We start from the raw sequence: 26841 nt of genomic DNA on the forward strand, positions 1-26841 counted from the left end.
ATTTGAAAAACATATTTGATTATAAACAACGTTTGCCATGTTTCTGTCGATATTATGGAGCTAATTTGGAATATTTTTCGTGACTGCAATTTCCGGGCGATTTCTCAGCCAAACGTGAAGAACAAACGGAGCAATTTCGCCTACAAAAATAATATTTTTGGAAAAAAGGAACATTGGCTATCTAACTGGGAGTCTCGTGAGTGAAAACATCCGAAGCCTATCAAAGGTTAACGATTTAATTTGATTGCTTTTCTGATTTCCGTGACCAAGTTACCTGCTGCTAGCTGGACAAAATGCTATGCTAGGCTATCGATAAACTTACACAAATGCTTGTCTAGCTTTGGCTGTAAAGCATATTTTGAAAATCTGAGATGAGGCGAGGCGTTCCCCTTAGGGAACTCCAGCTCCCCGTTCAGCTGAAACGGTGGCGCAGGTAATGCAAAAATGTTCTTTAGAAATATTTAACCTCCACACATTAACAAGTCCAATACCTCAAATGAAAGATAAACACCTTGTTCATCTACCCATCGTGTCAGATTTTTAAAACGTTTTACAGCAAAAACACAACATATATTTATGTTAGACCACCACCAAACCAAAGAAAAAAACGTAGCCATTTTTTCCAGCCAAAGATAAAATCACAAAAGCAGGATTAAAAATAAAATCAATCACTAACGTCTTGAAAATCTTCATCAGATGACAGTCATATGACATGTTACACAGTACATTTATGTTTTGTTCGATAATATGCATTTTATATCCATAAACCTCGGTTTACATTGACGCCATGTTCAGAAATTCCTCCAAAATATCCGGAGAAAGCTACGCCAGATAACAGAAATACTCATCATAAACTTTGACTAAAAATACATGTTCTACATATAATTAAAGATACACTGGTTCTTAATGCAACCGCTATGTCAGATTTATTTTAAACGTTACGGAAAAAGCCTAACATTGCAATAATCTGAGACGGCGCTCAGACGTAACAATATTTCTCCGCCATGTTGGAGTCAACAGAAATACAAAATTACAACATAAATATTCCCTTACCTTTGATGATCTTTCATCAGAATGTAGTGCAAGGAGTCCTTAGTTCCACAATAAATTGTTTTGTTCCATAATGTCCAATACTAGTGTCCAAGTAGCAGCATTTGCTATCACTTTCAGCTCACATGCCCAAAAACTGACTTCTGGTCCAGGATAACTTGCATGAATTTTTTATCATAAAAATGATTTTGAATATCATGGAAAAGTGCGTAAGTAATGTATGATAAGTTAAGGAAAAAGCACATTCGATTTTCAATTTTTACTTTAGATAAACTATGTGAATCAAATATGGAGATATGATTCTATGCACTCTGCACTACCGTCCTGAAACTGTATATTTGCTCATTGCACTCTGTCCATTGCTGTGGAAACCTGTAGATTCCTTCACCTGCCAATATATTTCCATTCCATATTTTTCCTTACAAGCATGCCACATTTTCTGTTATGTTCTTCATTTATTTGTGCTTGGAATCGAAGGAAGTTACTTTTTCTTCATATGTGATAAACTTATTCAGCCAATCAGTGGCCGCGTGGTGGATGTGTTGTTACCTACCCTTACCACCTGGGGGGCGGCCCGTCAGGAAGTTCAGGATCCAGTTGCAAAGGGAAGTGTTTAGTTCCTTAGCGATGAGCTTTGAGGGCACTATGGTGTTGAACGCTGAGCTGTAGTCAATGAGTAGCAACCTCACATAGGTGTTCCTTTTGTCCAGGTGGAAAATGGTAGTGTGTAGTGCAATAGAGAATGCATCATCTGTGGATCTGTTGGTGCGGTGTGCAAATTGGAGTGGGTCTAGGGTTTCTGGGATAATGGTGTTGATGTGAGCCCTGACCAGCCTTTCAAAGCATTTCATAGCTACAGACGTGATTGCTACGGGTCGGTAGTCATATAGGCAGTTTACCTTAGTTTTCTTGGGCACAGGGACTATGGTGGTCTGCTTGAAACATGTTGGTATTACAGACTCAGACAGGGAGAGGTTGAAAATGTCAGTGAAGACACTTGACAGTTGGTCAGTACATGCTCGGAGTACAGGTCCTGGTAATCCATCTGGCCCAGCGGCCTTGTGAATGTTGACCTGTTTAAAGGTCTTACTCACATCTGCTGTGGAGAGCGTGATCACACAGTCATCCGAACCAGCTGATGCTCTCATGCATATTCCAGTGTTATTTGCCTCGAAGCGAGCATAGAAGTTATTTAGCTTTTCTGGTATGCTCGTGTCACTGGGCAGCTCTTGGTTGTGCTTTCCTTTGTAGTCTGTAATAGTTTGCAAGCCATGCTACATCCAACGAGTGTCAGAGCCAGAGTAGTATGATTCGATCTTAGTCCTGTATTCAGCTTTGCCTGTTTGATTGTTCGTCGGAAGGCAGGATTTCTTATAAGCTTCCGGGTTAGAGTTCCGCTCCTTGAAAGCGGCAGCTCTGCCCTTTAGCTCTGTGCAAATGTTGCCTGTAATCCATGGCTTCTAGTTGGGTTTTGTACATACAGTCACTGTGGGGATGACGTCCTCGATGCACTTATTGATAAAGCCAGTGACTGATGTGATGTACTTCTCAATTCCATCGGAAGAATCCCGGAACATATTCCAGTCTGTGCTAGCAAAACAGTCCTGTAGTTAAGCATCTGCTTCATCTGACCAAGTTTAGCTTGTTTGCAGGAATCAGGAGGATAGAGTTATGGTTAGAATTGCCAAATAGTGGGAGAGGGAGAGCTTTGTATGCATCTCTGTGTGTGGAGTAAAGGTGGTCTAGAATTGTTTCCCCTCTGATTGCACATTTAACATGCTGATTGAAATTAGCTAAAACTGATTTAAGTTTCCCTACATTAAAGTCACCGGCCACTAGGAGCGCCGCTACTGGGTGAGCGTTTCCTGTTGCTTATGGCAGAATACAGCTCATTGAGTACAGTTTTAGTGCCAACTTCGCTCTGTGGTGGTATGTAGACAGCTATGAAAAATACAGATGAAAACTCTCTAGGTAGATAGTGTGGTCTATAGTGTGGTCTACAGCTCATGAGATACTCTACCTCAGGCGAGCAAAACTTTGAGACTTCCGTAGATATCGTGCACCTCCTGTTGTTTACATAAATGCATAGGACCCCACCCGTGTCTTACCAGATTCATACACGGGGCTCACAATCAACAGGAGGAGTGAGCACACTGAGAAAGCAGTAGAGTACTGATTTGGTCTTATTCTGGGGTGGCAGGTAGCCTAGTGGTTAGAGTGTTGTGCTAGTAACTGAAAGGTTGCTAGATCGAATCCCCGAGCTGGTAAGGTAAAAATCTGCCATTCTTCCCCTGAACAAGGCAGTTAACCCACTGTTTGTAAATAACAAATATATTAATTATTCTCTGCACGGCTTGAAAAAACTGTTAAAGGACTTGGGAAAAATTGACAACTCTAGACATTACTTTAAATTATTCAACAAAACTAGTATCTCCTTGTTCCTTGGTAGAAACAATTGGTACTTTCTTGTTTGTTACAATGAATCTCCATAATGACTTAGGTAAAAAGTATGTAATTACTCTGTTACCATGTGGTTTCTAAATAAACTCCAGACAACTAGGGTAAACTAAAGCTTTACTTGGAATTTGATATCTTCTCTCCATGCATTAAATTACAGTTTTAAAAAATGTGCTAAGAAGGTTGAACCCATTATAAACGTGTCATAAAAAGTTCATGATAGATGTTATGAATGCCTATGTATTCCACTTACACAGCTGGCAATGAGATGTGTATTATCATAGCATTATTTATAATGTTATTCTATACTCTTTCTGTGCTCCAGGCCAGTGGAAACAGACGAGGTGACCAGAGAAAGAGGTGAAAGAGGACGGACCCTGGTGTTGTGGTTGACTCATTTAGGCAGTGGAGGCAGGATGTGGGTCCTCATCTGGGCAGCTCTACTCTTCTCTCTGGCAGAGAGAGCAACATTTCAAAGTAGTGTTCCTTTAATCATTAGTAGATGTATAGATGAGGTAGTAGTAATGGTATGGCAATTAAAACCCATTTTAATCTAAACTGATTCTGTATCATCAAAAAATGTTACAGACAAGTGAAGTGTTTATTACTCATGACTATTAATTCCCCTCCATCAGGACAGGCAGCTCCAGCAGCTGCAAACAAATACTGCAAACCTTCAGTCCAGAAGAAATAACAGCACAGACTGGCCTATGTGCTGTTATTTCCTGTACTTTCACTCACCCTGATCACGTCAAGTTTAGAACAGCAATATGGTACAAATGCCCTACGAATGGCAAATGCGATAAGGGTAAAGACATACTTTTTGAGGCAGAGGACTGTAGAGCTGTCTGGGAGTTTATCGGGCGCCCTCTAGTGAACATTATTACTACTACCACCACCAAGCTGAAGAATCAGACATTTTCTGTCTTAGCTACTTTTCCCACCTTCAGCATTCAAGGTGATCCTCAGATATGTCTATTGTCTTTTTACACACAATCATCTTGACATATGTCATTGTTACCTGAGATTAAAGCAACATAGGCTCATTAGAATATGTAAAAAATAAATTTAAAAAAGAGTGACATGAACCATTTCCGTTATATGTCACTGCTACTGACATTAGTTGACCACAGGTAACATATTACTTATATATTGAATATAACATTATATTGACATATATCACATAGCATGGGGCTCCATTGGTCCAAAACAGAATGGTCAAGTGTGAAGTAGTTGATGTGTAATTGAGGTCCGATGTCTGTTGCAGAGGTCTCTGGTGGAGGATTCAACAGACACCATGTGGTGTTTGGAGCTGCTTCTGCCCCTGTTGCTAGTCATCAAAGGTAAAACTCTTATGTTTCTCATTCCCTCATGTCAGTGTGAATTACTACTCAACTACACCACAATAACTCAGACTGCGGAAATTAATTGAAAGACTACATATGTAATACTAGAAAAGCAGTAATCTAGATATGCAATTGCACAGTAAAACTGATTTGGTGGTTTTACTGCATTGACCCAGTTGACTTTTAGAGTGTGTCAAACTTACAGCAAACAACACTAAAACAAAAGGGTACAGAGTAGATACAGTGTCCTGGCACACATGGCAGCAGGAAATCAGCCTAATGTGCTGATGTGCTGGCTGGCGTCCATCTTGGCTCAACATTGTCCCTCTCACTTAAAGTGTTGCCAGTGGTGAGAGTGAGACATATGCTTCCTCCACATAGGGTCTCTGCTCTTACCATCTCCCCCAGGGAGAACATCGTGATATAATCCTCTGTTCTCTCTCCCTTTGTTCTCTCTGCTCATCTTTTCTCAGTGATTCCTTTTGAAACTGTTCATGTATTGTAGATTGTTCATTGATATACAGTTTCGCTCTAAATATTCCCATTTCTAATATCCCCTCCCTATCCCAGTGGAATGTTTGGGTACCAAGGGACGTCTCGGCCATGACCAACTCCTGCGTGGTCATCTACTTCACGTTCATGTATCCGGCCACACCGCGGCATCCACGACATCCATGGCATCCATGGCGGTGTCAACATCTACACCTACCCAGATTTCTCTGAGCTCAAGGTGCTGGGTAAGCCTGCTGAGAGACCCTGAGAGGCTTTTTTTATGGGCTGTATTGCCCTCGCCTGGTATCATATCTGTTTGTGCTGTCTTGCCAACTACTGTGGCCACTGTTTGGACATGGGATAACAATGACAGTAGGAGTTGGCAAGCACAAATGGATATGGGACCAGCCTAGGATTTCCCTAGCTGTGATTATAATTCTTTTTGTTTTAATGAGAATAGGTAAATGTTGTGAATTGGGGAATTTTAACTCATTCACTTATGTCCTCTCTGTTCCCCACACCAGCCCACATTGACATCCCTGCGGAGATAGTTGCTGATGACGTTGGCGTGCTACAGCATCCTCCAGACAACTGTCCGGAGAATAGCCCAGAGATCCAATGGATGTACACAGACTACCTGCCTGAACCCCACTATACCTCAGACTACGTGAAAGAGAGCAACACAGCCGTACTGTCAAGCACGCTCATCTTCACCTCCAAAGTTTAACTCCATTCTAGAGGAGAGCACGGTAAGGTTCCTAAACAACCCAGTCCCAATCCCAACTCCAAGTCTCAGTGGTAGACAGCATCCCTCACACATCACAGACAGCAAAATTATACGATGGCCCAAATTTGGCTCTAGTCTACAATATTATGACTTACCATTTTACCCAGTTAACCACTTGGTGTTACGGTCCTGAAGTGGATCTGTTGCATGAAATGTCCAGACCTTGCCTGGCAATGTGGCCCACATTCAGACCAAAAGTAACTATGGGAAGTTGTTAGGGCCACATAACTCAAGCCAGAGATGGCCCATAAGCAAAGTGCCAACCCTCCGCCAGTTCACATCTCCAACATTTGGACCAGATCTGAGCCATATGACACATTGTAGTGCCAGAACTGAGCCACATATGTGTCACCAACAACCAGATCTGGCCTACAGTTGTCTGCTCTCTTCCATGTGCTGTATTGCCTTTGATTTCCACGACTACTGTTGCACGGCTACCTCGATACTAACAGGATATGCTAAACAGCCTCAATCTCCTTGTCTTAAGCCTCTGCTCACCAATAACTACTAACCCTCCTTTCTCCTCTCTCAATGTCTGTCATGTTATCCCTTAATACTCTGAATGTTCTGAGGTGTCAATGGCATTGGTGGCACTGTGCTGATATAACCTGTGATTCTGAATGGGCTTTCATCTCTTTCTGTACCTTCAACAGGGAGAAGACGGGGATTATCAACCTGTGGGCTCTATGGCAGGCCTGGAGAGGCAAGAGCTGAACTACGCCGCCCTGCAGTTTCTGGGGGGGCCTCAGGGAGGGGGGATGACGGCAGGGAAGAATCGCGATTTATTTGGAATTGATCTCGGGGTAGTTGCTGCCGTCATCCGTATTTATCTTAACTGCATTGTTGTTTAGGGGCTCGTAAGTAAGCATTTCACTGCAACACCTGTTGTATTCGGCGCATGTGACTATTAAAATTTGATCTGATTTGATCTCCCCCTGTCCCTGAATCATCTGAAATGACGTCTCCGTTAGTCAACCCCCCGGCCACCAGGAGGAGCCCCAGTCACATCTCGCCACCCAGGACTGCTGGTAGCTACTTGCAGGGTCAGAACACGGCCCAGTGGACAATGTAAAAAGATCTTTGTATTATCAGCAGCTGTCGGTCTCCAGGCTCTTACTCTATTGTTCATAGTCAAACAATTCCCTCACAACAGGTGCAATGCGTTAGTTACTGTACTGTATCATCTAGATTCAATGTTGCTATTTCCATCTCTACACCATTAATTGTTGGCCCTGCTCTCATGCTTGGGACACAGTAACACATTTTCTGGGGCTCCCCTTCTGCATGTCATCCTATATCACACTCATAGGTAGCCTGGTTAAACCAGATTGAATGCTGCACTCACCACTATTTTCCTGTGTAACGCAGAGCAATCAGTTTGGATACCAGGCTAACTTGTACCTGCTCCTGTTCTTGATCTGTCCATTATAGTTCTTCTCCACTGTGTCCGCTGCCAGTTGAAGTGTCAGGGAAAGGGGTGTGTTTTGTACTTTTAAATATCTCTATTTCTGACCCTGGATCTGGAAGAAATGAAGGATCTCTTATCTCTTCCTGATCCAGTGGTTGTCACCACTGACCAGTGTTCAACAAACGTCAGGCCTGATACACATCCAATTGAAGCCAGTCATCTTCATCTCACATATTCTGTTCCAACATATAGTTCAATAGTGATGTGTGCTGTGACTCAATGGCTTTTGATGATGATGAGAAAGGACTTTTTCTTTGATTTTATATAAAGAGAGAAAATGGATACTCTAAGAGGTTTGTCAAGCCTCGAACACAAGGTTCTGTTTGTGCAAGAAGTGGCCTGATTTATTTTGTTTTTATGCATTATACGCACTGATTGCATTGTGTTTTGCTCTTGTGGAAATATGCCGGGGTAACACAGAATGTTCTATTTATGCCGTTGCCCATGATTCAATTACTAGTATTTTTGGACGATTTCTCTGTTTTGCTAAGGGTAAGTGTTAACTTATCCTTAAATGGGAACCAATAGGTTAGAATCAATTTTTGGATCAATCAGGCATACATGACTTCACTGTTGTCACGGCTGTCGTCGGATAAAGAAGGAGACCAAGGTGCAGCATGGTAGGTGTTCATGATTTTTAATAAAACTGAACACCGCAACAAAACGGGCTTCCATGCTAGCCGTGACCCCTTGTAAAATTGCTTCCTCCTTGCTGCCTCCGTCTGCTCCCATGGGAGACGATCCCTCCCAGCCAGGATCTCTTCCCACATCCAGGATCCTTTCCCATTCAAAATGTCCTCCCATGTCCATTCCTCCTGACCATGCTGCTTGGTCTTTTTGTGGTGGGTAGTTCTGTCACGGCTGTCATCGGATGAAGAAGGAGACCAAGGTGCAGCGTGGTAGGCGTTCATGATTTTTAATAAAACTGAACACCGCAACAAAATAACAAAGTTGAACAAAACGAAACAGTTCTGTCAGGTGCAGACACTAAACAGAAAACAACTACCCACAAAACCCAAATGAAAAAGGACAACTTATATATGATCCCCAATCAGAGACAACGATAAACAGCTGCCTCTGATTGGGAACCACACCAACATAGAAATAAAGAAACTAGAATGCCCACCCTAGTCACACCCTGGCCTAACCAAAATAGAGAATAAAAACCTCTCTATGGCCAGGGCGTGACAACTGTAGCACTCGCACAGCAGGCCAAAATGTATCTCGTTGAGACAATGTATGTGTGTGTGTATGTAAACAGAGCTGAAAGATCAGCGAACACTGATCACTGTGGCTGTTTCTAGGATCACTTTACCTGGGATCGCTTTCCACAAAATATCTTCTTCAATGGTTGTGAAGTGTGAAATCGATGAATAATCGATTACGAATCAACTTACCACTCTCTACTGTGCACCTGCTCTCTGCCTGTCTCACTTAGGTATCTCTGTTCAGTGGAGATCTTCTTCTCTGATACTTGTGAGCACATTTACAGATCACAGATATACAGTATCTAATTACTGTTTGTCATTACAAATTGCGAGAAATGTAAAAATATCTCTAGAGGCCAGAGTTGAGAATCAGTATCTGTATTTTGTTCCCCCTTCTCACTCCGTAATTTTGTGGTGAGACAACAAACTGTTGCACAGTACAACACTAGGGATAGGCGTCCCGCTAGCGGGACACCAACCGACAATGTTCCATGAAATTGGTGGGTGCGCAATTCAAATAAATAATCGTAATTTTAAACATTCATGAACATACAAGTATCTTATATCATTTAAAAGCTTAAATTCTTGTTAATCTAACTGCTTGTCCGATTTACAATATGCTTTCTGGCAAAAGCATACCATGCTATTGTCTGAGGACGGCACCCCACATCAACATATATTTCAACCAGCACAGGCTTCATAACATCACAAATAGCGATTAAATAAATCACTTACTTTTGAAGACCTTCCTCTGTTTGCAATCCCAAGAGTCCCAGCTACAACATGAATGGTCATTTTGTTAGATAAAATCCTTCTTTATATCCCAAAAAGCGCGCCAAAAGATTGATATTGTACCGGTGCTCTCCTAACCAAAACTCCAAATTCTTGCTTGTTTTTCAAAAACAAGCCTGAATCCTTGAATAAAGACTGTTGACATCTAGTGGAAGCCATAGGAATTGCAATCTGGGAGACAGATTTACATTGGAACAGGAATAGGTTTCCATTATAAGAGCCTGGGACCTAAAAAAAATAATTTCAGTTGGAATTGTATCAATTCTGTTATAGTCTCCGACATTATTTTAACAGTTTTAGAAACTTCAAAGTGTTTTCTATCCAATGCTATCAATTATAGGCTTCTGGGCCTGAGTAACAGGCAATTTACTTTGGGCACAACAGTCAGGCGGAAATTCAGGAAACTAGACCCTATCCCTACAAAATTAGCCACAGTTGTAGATGATGCTAAAGTCAGCATAAAGTAACCTAAAATATTGCATTGACATTCAGGCCCTTGGTATAATTGTTTTTTCAGTCTTTGCACTAATGCATGAGGGCAGTTCAAATTTCAATTAAATAATTGTGCATATGGTTCACATTGGTCAGATCTTGCGTTCCATCTTAACAGCTCCATTTTTAGTACATCTCAACGTATTACAAAAACAACAAAAAGCAAACCAAACGTCATTGGTAGAGCATACTTTCAGCCATTTATGGTGCTGGTGGGTCTTTACTAATAGTCACTAATATCTGACTGAATAGATATCTTTGGACCTGTACACACTCAGGTTGTACAACTGATGTACAACGCATTTGACACCATGGCTGTGATAGCTGATATCTTTGTGATACAATAAAGAGTTTAAACAACCAATGCGCAGGCTTCCACAATGCTTATGTGATTATATTTGTGCAGACCAAACCTTGTTTTATCACATTAGCTGTGCCAAATGCATCAGTTGAGTATGTTTTACTTAGTTGTTTACCCACTTAGTTTTACCCTCAATTTCAATTCAATTCCAATCAATTTGACTATAACTTACAATGGCTAAAATAACTCTACAAGGCTTTTAGTTTAGGGACCAACTTTGTGAATGTGTGTAGTATGGTGCATGTTGATGATGGACTTTCAAATCAAATCAAATTGTATTTGTCACACGTGCTTAGCAGATGTTTTTGTGGGTGTAGCGAAATATCTAACAAATTCATGACAAATACCTGATACACACAAATCTAAGTAAAGGAATGGAATTGAGAATATATAAATACATGGATGAGCAATGTCAGAACGGCATAGACAGGTAGTAGATAGTATAGAATAAAGTATATACATATGAGATGAGAAACGCAAGATATGTAAACATTATTCAAGTGGCATTATTAAAGTGACTTGTGTTCCAAGTGGCATGTAAGTATTTAGGAGAAGTAAAACCCCAACTAACAAATGTAGCAAGGCCTTTGCACTTTAGCACAGTCTCAAAGTGTGAAAAGGAACTAAAATAGGGCCAAAGAGTGTTGTAAGCTTTGGTCAAACTCTGTGAAGACACACTAACCGGTCTGGTTAAACACAATAAAAATGTAATGGGAAACTGAGTTGAAGATGAAGAAGGCATCATGGCTTTTACAATGATATTGTTTCTAGAGAAATGTGCAATTATGTTGATGTATGACTAGATGCACTTCCATTACAATTACACAAATTGACACTGAAATTCATCTGACAGTGTACATATTATTGATAAAGTATCAGGCATTGTTGCCACCGAATTTCTTCCATTTCAGGCTGTGATCAGTTGCATTATTACCATGTCTTCTTGCTATTAAGTCAACATAATGTAACGGTGAAAGAATCATCCCTCTTCATAAGTGGGTCTTATATGTCTGTATACTTGAAAGATTGTGGTATAGAACCATCACAAAAATATATTGAATACAACCCAGTAGCCTCTAACGTTGATAATAAAGGTAGTACCGAGTCAGTAGCACACATACATACATATATACACATCTTAATTAAATATTTGTTCCTTTATTTTTTTCCCACAAACCCTACCACCCCTTCCCAAACTGGATTAAACTAATGAACAACATCACTTAGGCTTCCACTTCCATCTTATACATACTATATACATTTCAAGGACACATTAATATTTTGTTTGTCTTTAGTCCTGGCCTTCCTCTATTTCTATTGGCCAAAAGTTCTGAACCTATATACATGTTACAGACACAGTATATTTTACATTTGTTATCTTGCTTTTATTAGTCCCACTCTTCAGCTCCATTCAACCCCTCCCATCCATCTCTTAACACCATCCATATTGGATTTCTATTTGCCATATATTTTTTCAACTGTCCTGTGATGCTTCACAAATGTTCTGAACCTTTCTATTCTCATAGTTTCTACAGATTGTAAATGAAAGATAAACATTTTTGCTATTAGTATTATTGTATTATTGATCACCCGGTAGTGCTATCTGCAGCATTAGCTCCAGGTAAATGTGGCAATTCTTCAGACATTCCTTGACCTGTGACCAAAAACCAGCTATGGACAGTACCAAACACAAACATCTAATGACTGTGCCTCCTCTCAGCAAAATCTGCAGAGCTGGTAAGGTTTTATCCCCCATATATATATATATATATATAACATTCTATTGGTTGCAAGAATTTTGCAAAATAATTTAAATTGAAAAATTCAGTTTTGAATCCGGCGTCGTTTTGCATGTCAATTCATAAACCATGTGCCATGGAATCGGTACATCGGAAATCTCTTCCCAACTATTTTGTAATCTATATGGCACAGCTGTCAATTATTTGGTCGTTAAATGAAACTCGTATATATTTTTATTTATCACAATTGTCTTTATCCAATTTTAGTCTTTAATGCAGGGCTGACAGACAAGTTCCTTACTATTAGCCTCTTCAACTTGCCTCTTCCATTTTTGCGGTAATGCTGCAATTAGTTGGTTGTCATTTTGGGTAGAGATAGATATTTCCATATATTTGTGTTAGCTGCATGTGTGACATAACTCCACCAGTCCTATTTATGATACAATTGACAAAGATTATACTTTTTTTTTTTTTTTGAAAAATAAAGGCATATATTAGCATATTTGAGTTTAACTACAATATTTGATGTATTATTTCTTCAGTCTTTTCTAGTGGATTAAACTGAAATTGCAACCAACTTTCTATGGCTTGTTCTTAAAAATTATGACATTTTGGATAATATTTTTTTTTTCAAATGACCTGAAAGTGAGTGGTTGTGAATAAATGGAAAAAGGCCGTTCTTGAACATGGGGTGAGACATTCTTACTAATTTGCTAGAGAACCAGTTCGGATTTAAGTATAGCCTTTGTATGACTGATGCCTTTAGTGAGAGGTCTAATGCTTTAATATTTAATCATTTCTGCCCCCCCGAATTCATATTCATTATATAAATAGTCTCTTTTAATTTTGTCTGGCTTGCTATTCCAAATAAAAGGGAATCTTTTTTGCAGGTTGCTAGGTGTAGGCCAAACCATAAGCAAATAGGTAAACTGTGATATGACTAAAGAGTTAACCTGGGTGATTTTTCCACCCATAAACAGGTATTTTCCTTTCCATGGCAGCAAGATCTTATCTATTTTCGCTAACTTTCTATAAACATGTATTGGAGTGAGATAATTTCTTTCTTTCGTGATATGTATACCGAGTATGTCCACATCCCTGTCAGACCATTTTATTGGTCAACTACACAGTAATGTAAAAGTTGCATTTTTTAGTGACCCAATACGAAATATAGCAAATATTTTCATAATTTGGTGTTTAGTGAGTCCATCAGATCAAAGGCAGTAGGGATGATAAATGTGTGAATTGGACCATTTTCCTGTCCTGCTAAGAAGCATTCAAAATGTAACAAGTACTTTTGGGTGTCAGGGAAAATGTGTGGATTAAAAAGTATATCATTTTCTTTAGGAATGTAGTGGAGGAAAAGTAAAAGCTGTCAAAAATAGAAATAGTGAAGTACAGATACCCCCAAAAAAATACTTAAGTAGTACTTTCAAGTATGTTTACTTCAGTACTTTAAACCACTGCATGTTACAAACAGCCAATCTTAGAAATCTTATAGAAACTTTCTTACAGTGAAATAAAACTGCATCTGAATATAAAAGGCAAGGGGATTGTAGTGTTAACCAAGGTTGGGTGATGGTTGTGGATTGATGGGGTTATAAGGGTTGGTTAATGGGTTTGTGTTGATTATGGTCCATACAGTACAAGCATGGCTGGACGATATAGTACAGAGGAACTTCCTGGATTGCAGCACCAGGTTAGAGGGAGGAGTAACAGACTGGGAACATGAAGGGACAGTTCACACCCATCAGAGACTCACACAGGGCTCCTGATCAACAGGAGGAGAGAGCACTCAGAGAGAGGTAATGTGCTGATTCAGTATTTTTTTTCTGCATGGATCAAAAGACAAGCTATTTAACCATTATAGAGTTTTGTTTCGTTACATTGAATGACTGTTAAAACTTGATTATGACTAAGTAATATAATGGTAATATTCTATTATTCATTTAGGGCATTTGAACATATTGCTTCAAAAGGCTTTATATAGCCTAGGTATAAAGATTTCTGAATGCAGGTAAATATATTTATGAGCAGTTATTAATTAGCGCCTATGTTGAGCATTATATTGTATTATAAGGAGTCACTCATAAGGAGTTATAAATGGGCTTGTAATGCATTATGAAGAAGGCATTCATATGAACCTTGAACATGAATGTTTCTATGACATCCTCTCTAGGCATTACAGAAAAATACATCTTAGTTGAATAAAAGTGCTAAGAAGGTTGTTATGAATGCCACTGTAGCACTCATAAAGGTGTAATGAAATATTAATATCCGATGTGTATTGCTATATGTTATTATTATCACAACACCATTTCATATTGTATTTCACACTTGTCTCCTGCTCCATACCAGTACAGAGATAGTGACCATTAGAGAAAGAGGAGAAAGAGGAGAGAGACCCTGGTGTTGTGGTTGATTCATCAAGGCAGTAGAGGCAGGATGTGCGTCCTCATCTGGGCAGCTCTACTTCTCTCTCTGACAGAGAGAACCACATGCCCAAGTAAGGTCCCTTTTATCACTACGAGCGTTAATATAATAATCAGCTGTAGGAGAGCACCATGCATGTGCTGACTTTGAATGGGAGTTTTCCCAGTAACGACATCTTGTCCTGTTATGGGAGGAGCAGGGTTGGGGAGGAGCAGGGTTGGGGAGGAGCAGGGTTGGGGAGTAACGGATTATATGTAATCCGTTACATGGAAGGGATGGAAGTGCATTTTACCAGTAAGATTATTGTAATCAGATTACAGATACTTTTGAAAATCAAGATGATTGAATTCAGAAAGGATGTTTGCAAAAAAAAAATGGTTCACACTGCTCTGCTTTCTCAATGACATTCAAATCAGCATTGAGAAAATGCGCGAGTCTGACTACAAGTTAGAGACCACTATGATGACACACCAAATGTGTTTGATGAATCGCGGGAAAAGAGCAGTGATAGGCTTTTGTAGGTTACAGTCCAAGCTATGTCTTCCAATGGTGCGACTGCTGTCGGCATCCAAAGATTATCCAACATGAATAAACGTTTGGAGGTAAGGATGACAGCAGTGGTGTAGTCTACGGCGATACGGATATGACTTATTATCGATATCTACATAGCGCATTGACGTGAATCACACTGCTCTTCTCTCATTCAGCTATTTGCCCCGCACGGATTGTGGTTGTTGTGGACGGCTTTTCACAAATCTAAATGTGTATTGGAAACATATAATGGTTGAATTCAGGAAGTTTAAGCTGTTTTTGAAACCAGTGGACAGCCAGTGAAAAATGCGCTCTTGCAAAAGCTGAATAGTGAGGATCCAAGCCTATGGAATAAAAGTGGGCTTTTATTGCTCAATCTAATTCATGCTGATTTAATAAAAATATCCATAGAGGCCTAATGGACACATGCTCAAACTTGCACACTTTTGATAGACTTAAAAGGGAAATCTGTAGTTGCTACGTCCATTTTCTTTTAGATATATGTTGAGCTGGAACTTGGCAAGTGGTGAACTGTATACAATGAACTACAGTAATAGTCTGTCACCGTAACTGGTAATAATAGCAATGAAGTACCTTTCACTGTGATTTTCACTTTCTTGGGGTATGTATATGCACTTAGCAGTCTGAATTGATACTCTCCAGTGTCATTCTCTCTGATGTCGTTGATGATCACACTACAGTTCTTCTTTGTCAGATCGGTCTCCAGTAGAGACACTCTCTGTTTATAACCCTCCTGAGCTTCAGAGGGAGTTTCAGAGTGGATAATTATATTTTCATCCTGATCACATTTGCCATTTTTAGGACATTTTAACCATATTGCTGCAGTAGGTTTGAAGTTCTCTGCATGATTGAAGGTGCATGAAATTACAGCACATAGTCCCTTCTCTCCTGTTATCTTTGCTGGACTGAAGGCGATGGCCCAGGGTGATGCTGTTGGTGGTGGTGGTAGTTGTGGCTGCCCTGAAGGAGGGACATGAATAAAGTCATTAGTAATACAGAAAGCACTTCGATACTACTTCACTTGTTTGTAACATTTTTCATGATGTAGCATCTATTGAGATATTTGCCATACCACTACTGCTACCACATATACTAATGATAATGTGTCACTGCTGTTTTGAAGACAGATGTAAAACTCACTTCTGTGTTTGTATTTCCTGTCTCCAGCTCTAACCCAGAAGCCCTCAGTGTTGACTCCTCCTCTGACAGAGGGAGAACCAGCGACTCTGACCTGCACCGCCACGGGAATCGGCTCTGGATCTCCTCCTAAAATAACATGGACATGGAGAGGGACAGGAGACAACATCACTGAGCTTCGAGACAACACCACCACACAGAGGAGAGAGGACCTGACCAACGTGACAACAACCCACTTCTCAACTTTGACCTTTACCCCCTCAGCTGAGCACCACAGCATGATGGTTTCGTGTCAAGTAACCTTCCAGAAAACATATACAATTGAAGAGACAGTAACTTTAAATGTGTCATGTGAGTACCATCTATCCTACATTTTACATGAAAGACCTTATTCCGGAGAATCTTTGAAACCTAGGATTAACCTTCATAATAATCAAATTATACAATATGTAGTCTACACCCAGTTACGTCATGGCTTTGACTTTTCCCCTTTTTAATCATGATCCATTGTTATCAGTCCCTCAACCAATATAGTTTGAATTTAGAGTATGTGTAAAAATAAATGTGTAAAATTAGAGACTCTTTGCACTCAAAGATGTGAAAGACCCCCAAATAACTGGACATGAAATGGTGAAGGAGGATGGTACCCTGGAACTGACCTGCAGTGTTGACAGTTACCCTCCATCTGATATCACTTGGAGTAAGAATGGGACAAGCCCCTCACTTCAGAATTACACTGAAAATGCCAATCTCACCATCTCCAATGTGACAAGAGAACATGCTGGGGAGTATGTGTGTACAGTTCATCACCACAACAGGACAATGACAGCTTCCACCGTTGTCACTGTGCTGTGTAAGTACAAACTCATTTCATATTTTATGATCTGGAAATATGTTGCCATGTTTATAGGATCAATCTATCACTAATATCTCTCTTTTCACTGTCTTTCTCCAGACCTTCCTGTGATTCTTCCTGGCTCTGGGTGTGTGGACCAGGCAGAGGTCATGACCTGTGTGTGTGTCAGTCAGGGGGTTCCCTTACCCCTCATAGAGTGGCCACTGCTGGAGCTCAACACAGAGAACACAACGTCAGTGTTGGGTTCCTCAGTGAACAGCACCATCAGCCTGCTTGTTGGAAACTACAACAACATCACTGTGGAGTGTGTCAGCAGCAATGTGGTGGGTGTAGTGAGAGAGAAGTTGCAGGTCACCCAAAATAAGAGCCAAGAAAAGCAAGAAGGTAATTATATAAGTCAAGGTACTTGGTTAGAGAGCCACAGCTTCCCAATCCCACCCAATGTTTGCAATATTGAGAATGTTCTGTACATTTAGGCTGAGAGTAGGAAAATTGCAATTTTTTTCTTCCAGAGGATATGAAGTATGGTGAGCAACTTCTAAAATCATACATGCTTTGTTCTCTTTTTAGATAAGGAAGACCTTATAGCTATGCTGTCGGACCTAAAACTGATTGCTGCATTTGTGATTGGTGCAGCCTTCTCAGCCACCATCTGTTGTATCATCCTGTGTTTGACAGGGAAATGTAAAAGGTACATGCATTCTGTTACTGAAGTACAGTTAGTGTTATATGAGCGTTGATGATTGTCTTTAGAAATTCACATTTCCTATCAAGAGTATCAGATATACTGTCAAAGCGCCAATGCCTTGCACCTTATTGTAATGGACTTGCATGCGAACCCCTCCAAAATATAGAGAAATATAATTTTTAATATTTTCCATAGACAAAAGAAGAGGATCCCAAAGGATTCCAAAACCCCTTTCATAAACCTGGAGATGGTGGCATGTGAAGACCAACAGGTGCCGTACCAGTTTCTTTCTTTATTCAGCTTTACCAACATTCAGTTGGCATTGACATGCCAATAGTAGTATCAAAGTGCTTTCTGTAGTTGATAATACAGCATAAACAGGTCTGGGACCACCAAGCTAACAAAAGACTCCTAACACAGTGCTTTCTGTAGTTGATAATACAGCATAAACAGGTCTGGGACCACCAAGCTAACAAAAGACTCCTCACACAGGGCTTTCTGAAGTTGATAATACAGCATAAACAGGTCTGGGACCACCAAGCTAACAAAAGACTCCTCACACAGTGCATTCTGTAGTTGATAATACAGCATAAACTTGTCTGGGACCACCAAGCTAACAAAAGACTCCTAACACAGTGCTTTCTGTAATGTACTCCATAGACGGATGCAGGACAGGCTGTGGGGGGCGAACAGAACCCTCTGCAGTTGGAGCTGAGAGGAGGAGCAGAAAACGGAGGGACCCAGACCAGTGGAGCTACGGGAAAATTTGACACAAGGGAAGAACCAAATGAAGTGGACTACGCCAGTATCAACTACTCCCTGCTGAAGAAGAAGACTCCTGAGGAGGCCGAGAAGAAGACCACCACCGCAGAGTCAGAGTACGCCAAAATTAAACGAGAGAAGAAGAACGAAGGGGATGAAAATGGAGGAGAGGGGAGTGGAATGATGATGATGATGATGGGGAAGGATGAGGAGAAAGAGAATGGTAAGCCAGCAGCAGAGACAGATGAGGATACAGCGCTTTACTCCAACGTCAAGGCTATTATGGGTGGTGGAGAGTGACGCACATATTTTCGCTAGAAACATGGGGGATAGCATGCAGTATTATATAGCCATGTGTTCCTATATCATTTTCTGAATCCAGATTGAATGTTTTATGTTGATACTGGGACTTTTGCTCAACTGAAACTACTGTAGTTTTGGTGTTGTTTCCTCATGTGCTGAAACAAGTTTGAATGTTTTATGATAATACAGAGATGTTGTTTAATAACTGAAACTACTGTAGTTAATAGTTTTGGTAAATGATTTATTTTACAGCCCTGTGTCAGATGGTACTGTATGTATCTGGTGGTTGTACATTTTCAATAAGAATATTTTCTAGTTGTACATAGAAGCAAGTTTTGGTAATGTTTTTGTAATGTTTTTCAAGGAAGAGTCATTTAACTTTTTGTTACGATTCTGTTATGTCACCATAAGGAAATCAAATGTATTTGTCACACATAAACATGGTTAGCAGATGTTAATGCGAGTGTAGCGAAATGCTTGAGGACTGACAATGACGTGGTTTGGATAAGTCGAGAGGTCAAACCATTTCTTGTTTTTCTCCTCTTTCATTTCATTTATTTTTATGGGTGGGGATTTTATGTAGTATGTGTGGTTGTAACCAATATATTTCTGTACGTAGAATACTGATATACTGCAGTACATTTTGGCAAAATGCCATAAAGAATTCTCATTTTGGGCTAGCCAGAGAGCTCAAATTAAATAGTTAAAAAGTACTTAAAAGTTGTGTACTATAGATGGATTGGTTGTTTGGCAACCAAACAGACGAGTGCACAACTATGGGGTAAAACAGACGGGTTGGTTTCGATTGTTGACGACATATTAACTATATTTCATCTCCAATGTTTTTTGAAAATATAAATACATTTGCACAATGAGAACTTGTCTCTCAAATACATTTTTACAGTTGTTGGTTAGCTAGCTAGCAAATGCTTGCCATATTAGCATAAAGCAAAACTAGCTGAAACGAGCCACCTACTATTCCCCAGATGGAAGCTTTGTGTCATTGTTGCTAGATATCTGGCCATCCAGAATCACCACAACATGCGGTCTTCTGCCCCATTGAAGCGTATGTATCGTTTTCATGACATTGTCAGCGAACCCGTATGTATATGAGAATATTTTTGTGTATTATTGCAGTATTGTTTTATATTGAGGCACTACCTCACTTAATGGCTTTGTGTATTTTATGTTGTTTGTTCTCAGAAATCTGTTAAAAGAATGTATAAATGGTGTATTTTTTTTTAGCTATTTCCAACCTTCCATCTCCGCAAAATTCGTTCAACGGTAATTATAGGCTACCAACGGTATAAATCAGGGATGGGCAACATTGATGGGGGTGGAGGCCACAATACATCTGAACTGATCACGGAGGGCTCACGGGTCTGCACACCCACAGCCATACCCACACATGTAGTCAGAGCCGGCCCTATCCTTTTGGGGGCCCTAAGCAAAATGTGGTTTCCCCCACCTTGCGAACACAACATTTTAGGCCTCCCCTCTTGACAGCGGAGAGAAAAAAATGCATGTTTTAGATTTAATATCCTGCAATTCTACAGATGTTTGCCATGGGGCATAGAGAATTCTATCCATTTTGCCATAGGGTGAAGATAAATGTTTGCGGTTTTTAATATGATATCTGAGTGCGAGTGATCAATGGGTCCCCATCAACCATTATTACAACATGTTTATACTAACTTACCAATCAACAACAACAACATAAATGGCTGACATGGCTAATTGAGTGACTGCCAGTGACTGACATAACAAGAGAAAAACTGCTGATGCGCAAGCAAATTTCGAAATTGCACATTGTGTATTCTACTGTTCTAACTCTCAAAAGTAAGTTGAGACCCCGACTGAGTTCCCCAGGGACCTCCCAGTGATCTGGGCCCACACCTTCCTCCTGGCCTTGCCCACTCTCCCCCCTGTCCTGGTCACCCAGAAGATGGATGCTTTGAAGACCATGGTCTGAGCCATTACTGTGCCCCTGGTGGCCTGCATGGTGGATGCCATCATGGGTGTGAGAATTCTCACCAAGACCAGGGCTTCGCTCTGTTTGTCCGTGGAGCGGTTGCCAGGGCAACACGACGTGGACCCTATTTCATGGACATGATTACCTGCATATGCACTTTGTTTTCTAATTGTGAAGGAACCCAAGATCTCTGGTAGTAACACAGTGAGAGAGGGTGATACCCTGAATCTGACCTGCAGTGTTGACAGCTACCCACCACCACCATCTATCACCTGGAGTAAGAACAGGTCAACAGCTTTGGAACAGAATAAATCTGGACTGGACACTCTCACAATCTCTATTGTGACAAGAGAAAGTGCTGGTGAGTTTGTGTGCTCAACATCTCAACAGCATTTCCAGCTTCCACTGTTGTAACTGATGTGTAAGTACAAACAGCATTGTACAAACCTGATTGAACCATAAACTAACACGAATCACAGCCCTTTGTCTCCTAGAAACAGGAGCGGTTATGGACTATGGGGATGTTTTCTGCAAGCTGGCCCCTTAAACTGTCAACAGCTAAATGGATGCGCTGTACCTACTGTACCGTGGCAATTTTAGCATGTAAATCTTGGTGAGGCAAAAAATAATAATGTGGGATGCATGCCTTCAAAGCCACAACACAACACTAAACAAAACATTAATTGCACTATAACGGTGACAAACGGCACCCACAAACTGTTAGGGCCTACATAAAGTTGTCCCAACTGCAGTCCCAACAGCAGAGTCCCAACACCTTATCACTGCTAAACATGCTTTAAATGGAGCCTTGTCTGGCAGCGAAACAATTCATTCAGCCTCAGTTACTACCTTAAAAAAACATAGCTGATATGGCTGACTTGCTTAAACAAATCTGGTTTCTACTGACAATTGAGATGTACAAACTATGGCATAAGGGGACGACAAGCGGATAAGAGGCTATCTGTAATTTCGATTAAGACATTAATGAGCGAGCGACGACAGATGTAGTCAATATAACTATTTGTTCAGCACTTTTGAAATGTACAGCGACAAAATTCAGACCATGGGCCGTTCTCACAGTGTTCTCCCTGTACACCAAGTCAGAATCATAGGATAAATAAATGGGGCATATAAAAAGACAATGAAAGCTCTAACAATATTCAATGATTACATTTCTCTAAAACAAATTAGGTGAAATTAAGAGGTGGAAATAGACCAAATTGTTAGGGTGAGGCACATTGAGCGCCGTTTGGGTCTTTGCGTGTCAAAAAATATACACGTCATATAACACTATTTGAAATGTTAAATAAGCTTTTAATTTGACACGTCAAATAACACAATTCTATTATAGAATGTTGCGTGTGCTGAATTTGCATGTGCAAGCCAAGCGCCACTACTAGTATCAGTAGCACTGTCAAAGCTGTACAAAAAAAGTTTTCAAACAAGCACACATCGGCCACGAACTGTCACGGTCGTCCTCCTCTTCATCTGAAGAGGAGAGGCGAGAAGGATCAGAGGACCAAAATGCGGCGTGGTATGTGTTCATGATGACTATTTAATAAAAGAAAGCACTGAACACTGAATACAAAAACAAATAACGACCGTGAAGCTACAAATGAGACCTGTGCTGACACAAGCCACTAACATAGACAATCACCCACAAACAAACAGTGCAACCCAGGCTACCTAAGTATGATTCTCAATCAGAGACAACTAATGACACCTGCCTCTGATTGAGAACCATACTAGGCCGAAACATACAACTCTCCAAATCATAGAAAAACAAACATAGACTGCCCACCCAACTCACGCCCTGACCATACTAAATAAATACAAAACAAAGGAAATAAAGGTCAGAACGTGACATGAACAATGTGTTTACAATATCGCGTTGGTGAAAATATACCAAATTATTAGGGTGAGGCACATGGGCTACAGTGGCGGTTCTAGACCATTTCAACAAGGGGGCCAAGCTGGGGCCATTGGTACTGTTAGAGAGGCCAGTTACATTAGACGTTATTGTTGTCACCTTTCTTCTTCACTGCGTTGCAGGTATTAGCAGGCAAAAGACCATGTTCATAATCATCAGTGTCTAATAACGGATGTAAGAATAGAACGATAGCAAAAATTAGTTATGTAAAAATGATTTCACACTCCACATTTAGGGGGGCCACAAGGGGGTTCAAAATTATTGTTAATTACTGTCCCCCCCCCCCAGAACCGCCACTGATTGGCTACCAGCAGCTTACTACACAACCTACACTTAGTATTACTTTCTTAGCTCAGTATACATTTCTCCCTTATATATTGCATAATTTATGCAGCAGCATACCAGACATTGTTGGACTCACCTTGTGAAGGTGGCGCAGCGGTCCTTTGTGGGCAAATGTTGTCATCAAACCTTGTCATCAAAGTCTGGCATTCTCTGGATTTATGGTGGGACCTTGAAAAAAAAACACAGCAGGCTAACGTTAGTGGTTTCTTTGCAACGCTTGCAGTTAGCCACTGATTCCTTCCAAACGACTCATTGTTGAATTTGCGATTTCCAACTTGTTGTGTAATCTTTATGTACAATGGCCGATGAGCACCGATACGTTTTATCTGTAATTTCTCGTCATTATTTATCTTCATATGACAAGGATTAAAAAAGGATTTGCCAGTAGATTGTTGACTTGATGACAACGGATGATGACTGCTAGCTAAGACTTTGAAAGTAAGATGTTGATATGATTAGTCCAATCGAAGCTAGATATAGCGGGATTTGATGTCATTCTATCTGTTGCCAATGACCTTGAGCCATCTTGGATGGGCACTTCTAATATAACTCTATGCAAAAATCTTTGAGCTCTAACCTTAGATTTTGGGATGACATACTGTCCCATGAGTGACAGAAAACTCAGCCAATCATGACAGAAAACTCAGCCAAAATAACAAGTAAAACAGGCAGGTACCCCTCCCCCCAAAAAAGTTTTTATATATATGCACATATATATATATATATATATATATATATATATATATATATTTTTTTTTTTATATATATACCTTAAAGTGTGGTGCCCACCTGCCCTGGATGATGGGTCACCACTGTTACTGTACCACTCTGCCATATGCTTCCTCACCAACTGGACCATTCCAAACCCACCACCGTGACCTATACTCCATCAACTTAAAAATCATACAATGTGATTTTCTGGATTTTTGTTTTAGATTCCGTCTCTCACAGTTGAAGTGTACCTATGATAAAAATTACAGACCTCTACATGCTTTGTAAGTAGGAAAACCTGCAAAATCGGCAGTGTATCAAATACTTGTTCTCCCCACTGTAAATAAATATATTTTGGTGGCTTGCCTTTGTATGTAAATTTGGTATTAATACGTGTCACATATCAGTTTACAAACAATTTAAAAGATATACATATATATATCATTCAGTTAATAAAGCTGCATACACACATGGTCTCTTTTTTGTTTTCTTGAGAAAGGCAGCTCCAAAATGCAGGTGTTCAGCCTAGCTCAGTGCTTTCTGGGGTGGTAGTGCGAACCAGCAGAAAATAGGAGCATTGCGCTGTGATTGGCTCAGTGTTCTGTCACTCATGGGAACAGTACGTCATAGCATAGTTTAAGTCCTTTAGTAAGGATAGACATCCAAAATGTCAGCCCTTTGGGTCCTGCCATAGAGTTACATTACAATTCCCCTTCCAAGAAGGCTCAAGGTCATTGGCCACAGATAAAATGACGTCAAATCACGTTATACGTAGAGTAGCTTTGATTGGACTGATCATGTCAACATCTTACTTTCAAAGTCTGAGCTAGCAGTCATCATAATGAATCAAGTTGACAATCTACTGACAAATCTTTTTTAATACTTGTCATATGAAGAGAAATAATGAAGAGAAATTATAGATAAAACGTATCGGTGCTCACAGCGAGTTAGAAATCGCAAATTCAATAATTAGTCGTATATTGAGCGCGTCCGTCACTCATTAATGTCATAATCGAAATTAAGGATTGCCTCTTATCTGCTTGTCGTCCCCTTATGCCATAGTTTGTACATCTCAATTGTCAGTAGAAACCACATTTGTTGAAGCAAGTCAGCCATATCAGCTATGTTTTTTTTAGCGTAGTAAATGAGGCTGAATGAACTGTTTAGCTGCCAAACAAGGCTCCATTGAAAGCCAGGTATAGCAGTGGTAAGGTGTTGGGACTGCTGTTGGGACTGCTGTTGGGACTGCCGTTGTTGGGGCAGCTTTATGTAGGCCCAAATAGTTTGTGGGCATGTTTTTTTTAGCGTAGTAAATGAGGCTGAATGAACTGTTTCGCTGCCAAACAAGGCTCCATTGAAAGCCAGGTATAGCAGTGGTAAGGTGTTGGGACTGCTGTTGAGACTGCTGTTGGGACTGCCGTTGTTGGGGCAGCTTTACGTAGGCCCAAATAGTTTGTGGGCATCGTTTGTCACCGTTATAGTGCAATTAATGTATTGTTTTGTGTTCTGTTTTGTGGTGGCTTTGCTGGCATCCATCCCACATGATTTTATTTTGCCCCACCAAGATTTACATGCTAAAATCGCTACTGATGGATATATTGTAAGGTGACGGCTACATTTAGCGTGCATTGAAAGAAATGGAAGTTGTTAAAGAAGTTGTTAGTTGTTAAAGTTGTTAAGTTGTTAAAGAAAACATGCTCCGTCCAGTTCAACGAAATGTTGAACGTTTTCAAATATTTGAATGATTCCTATAACGACATGATATCTGAGGAGGATTTTTACATTTTTTATTGTTAAATTGATATGAACCCAAGGGGGAGCATATTAAAGGCATTTATTACGGTTTCAGGGTGCGGCCCCTAGCACCAGAGAAACATGATGACTGCACTGGTGAGAAAGAGGATGGTAAAGCTACTGACAGCGTGTCCCAAACCTCCAGCCGCAGGTCTACGGGGAGTGTACGCTCACGTGTATCCTCCACATCCTCAGCCTGTATCCGAGGCTGAAACAGCAGCATTGTTAACAAAGGCTGCTGCTCTCAAGTTCAAACACCATCAAGAGGACAAGGAGCAATGAAACTGACAAAAGATGGAACTGAGAAAAAAGAAAGGAGACTTGAGCTGCAAACTGAAAAAGCAGCTGCCTCAGCAAAGCTCATCGTCTAGACATCTGCAGGGAAAGAAATGCCAAGTCGACAACAATAGATGGCGTGAATGACTACTTTGAGGAAATGGCAGAGATGCAGGCTGTCAGACCTTGAATTTCACACAGGGAGGAAGAGCACTGCTGCCAGACATGCACCAAGTGTGCGTACCCAAAAGCAGAACCCAAATTTATTGAGTACAATGACATTCAATCAGCCCAGGCTCACCGTGTTTCAGCTAAATCAGCACAGTCAGGACACAATGTGATTCGGACAGCAGCTCATGGAGAGCACACTGCTGCACAAGACTCTAACCCAAGTCTGCAGACTTACAGTATACAGGACAGGGCCCAGGCAGACACTCTGTGCTGACCGACTCGCATAGAGGGCCAACGGGAGAACAGGTAAGACTCTCCAATTCACAGGACGGTGCTAAGGACATTTCACAGGAAAACATAGAAGAAAACCCTCTCGTCACCATTCTCCATAGACAGAATTAAGTTACTGCTATGTTAGTCAAATAGCAACATCATTCCTTTCTGCCACCCAGAGACATGATGGTGACATTTTACAGTACAGGTCTTTCATTCAGTCATTTGAATATGGTATAGAGGGTAGAGCCCAAACTAGCCAAGACAAAATGCATTTCCTCTAAAAATCCACCAGAGGGCAGGCTCGAGAGCTAGTTAGGAGCTGCCAACACATGGCTCCGCATAGGGCTTATTGACGGAGAACTTCAGGAATGAACACAAGATTGCCAATGCATACATGGAGAAGGCTTTTAGCATGTCTAGCATTAAATCCAAAGACTAAAAGG

The 26841-nt window shown here is 40.5% G+C and overlaps 1 protein-coding gene across 1 annotated transcript; it reads left to right on the forward strand.

Moving 5' to 3' along the window:
- The first annotated feature begins 7087 nt into the window (after positions 1 to 7087).
- LOC139377144 (sialic acid-binding Ig-like lectin 5) lies at positions 7088 to 19712 on the forward strand. Its single transcript, XM_071120162.1, has 7 exons — positions 7088 to 7175; positions 16345 to 16665; positions 16910 to 17167; positions 17270 to 17554; positions 17741 to 17861; positions 18054 to 18129; positions 18519 to 19712. Exons 1-7 carry the CDS (start codon positions 7088 to 7090, stop codon positions 18918 to 18920), a joined length of 1551 nt encoding a protein of 516 aa, XP_070976263.1. The 3' UTR covers positions 18921 to 19712.
- Positions 19713 to 26841: the final 7129 nt, after the last annotated feature.

Source organism: Oncorhynchus clarkii, chromosome 2, assembly GCF_045791955.1.
Source record: "Oncorhynchus clarkii lewisi isolate Uvic-CL-2024 chromosome 2, UVic_Ocla_1.0, whole genome shotgun sequence".
NCBI classification, from domain to species: Eukaryota; Metazoa; Chordata; class Actinopteri; order Salmoniformes; family Salmonidae; genus Oncorhynchus; species Oncorhynchus clarkii.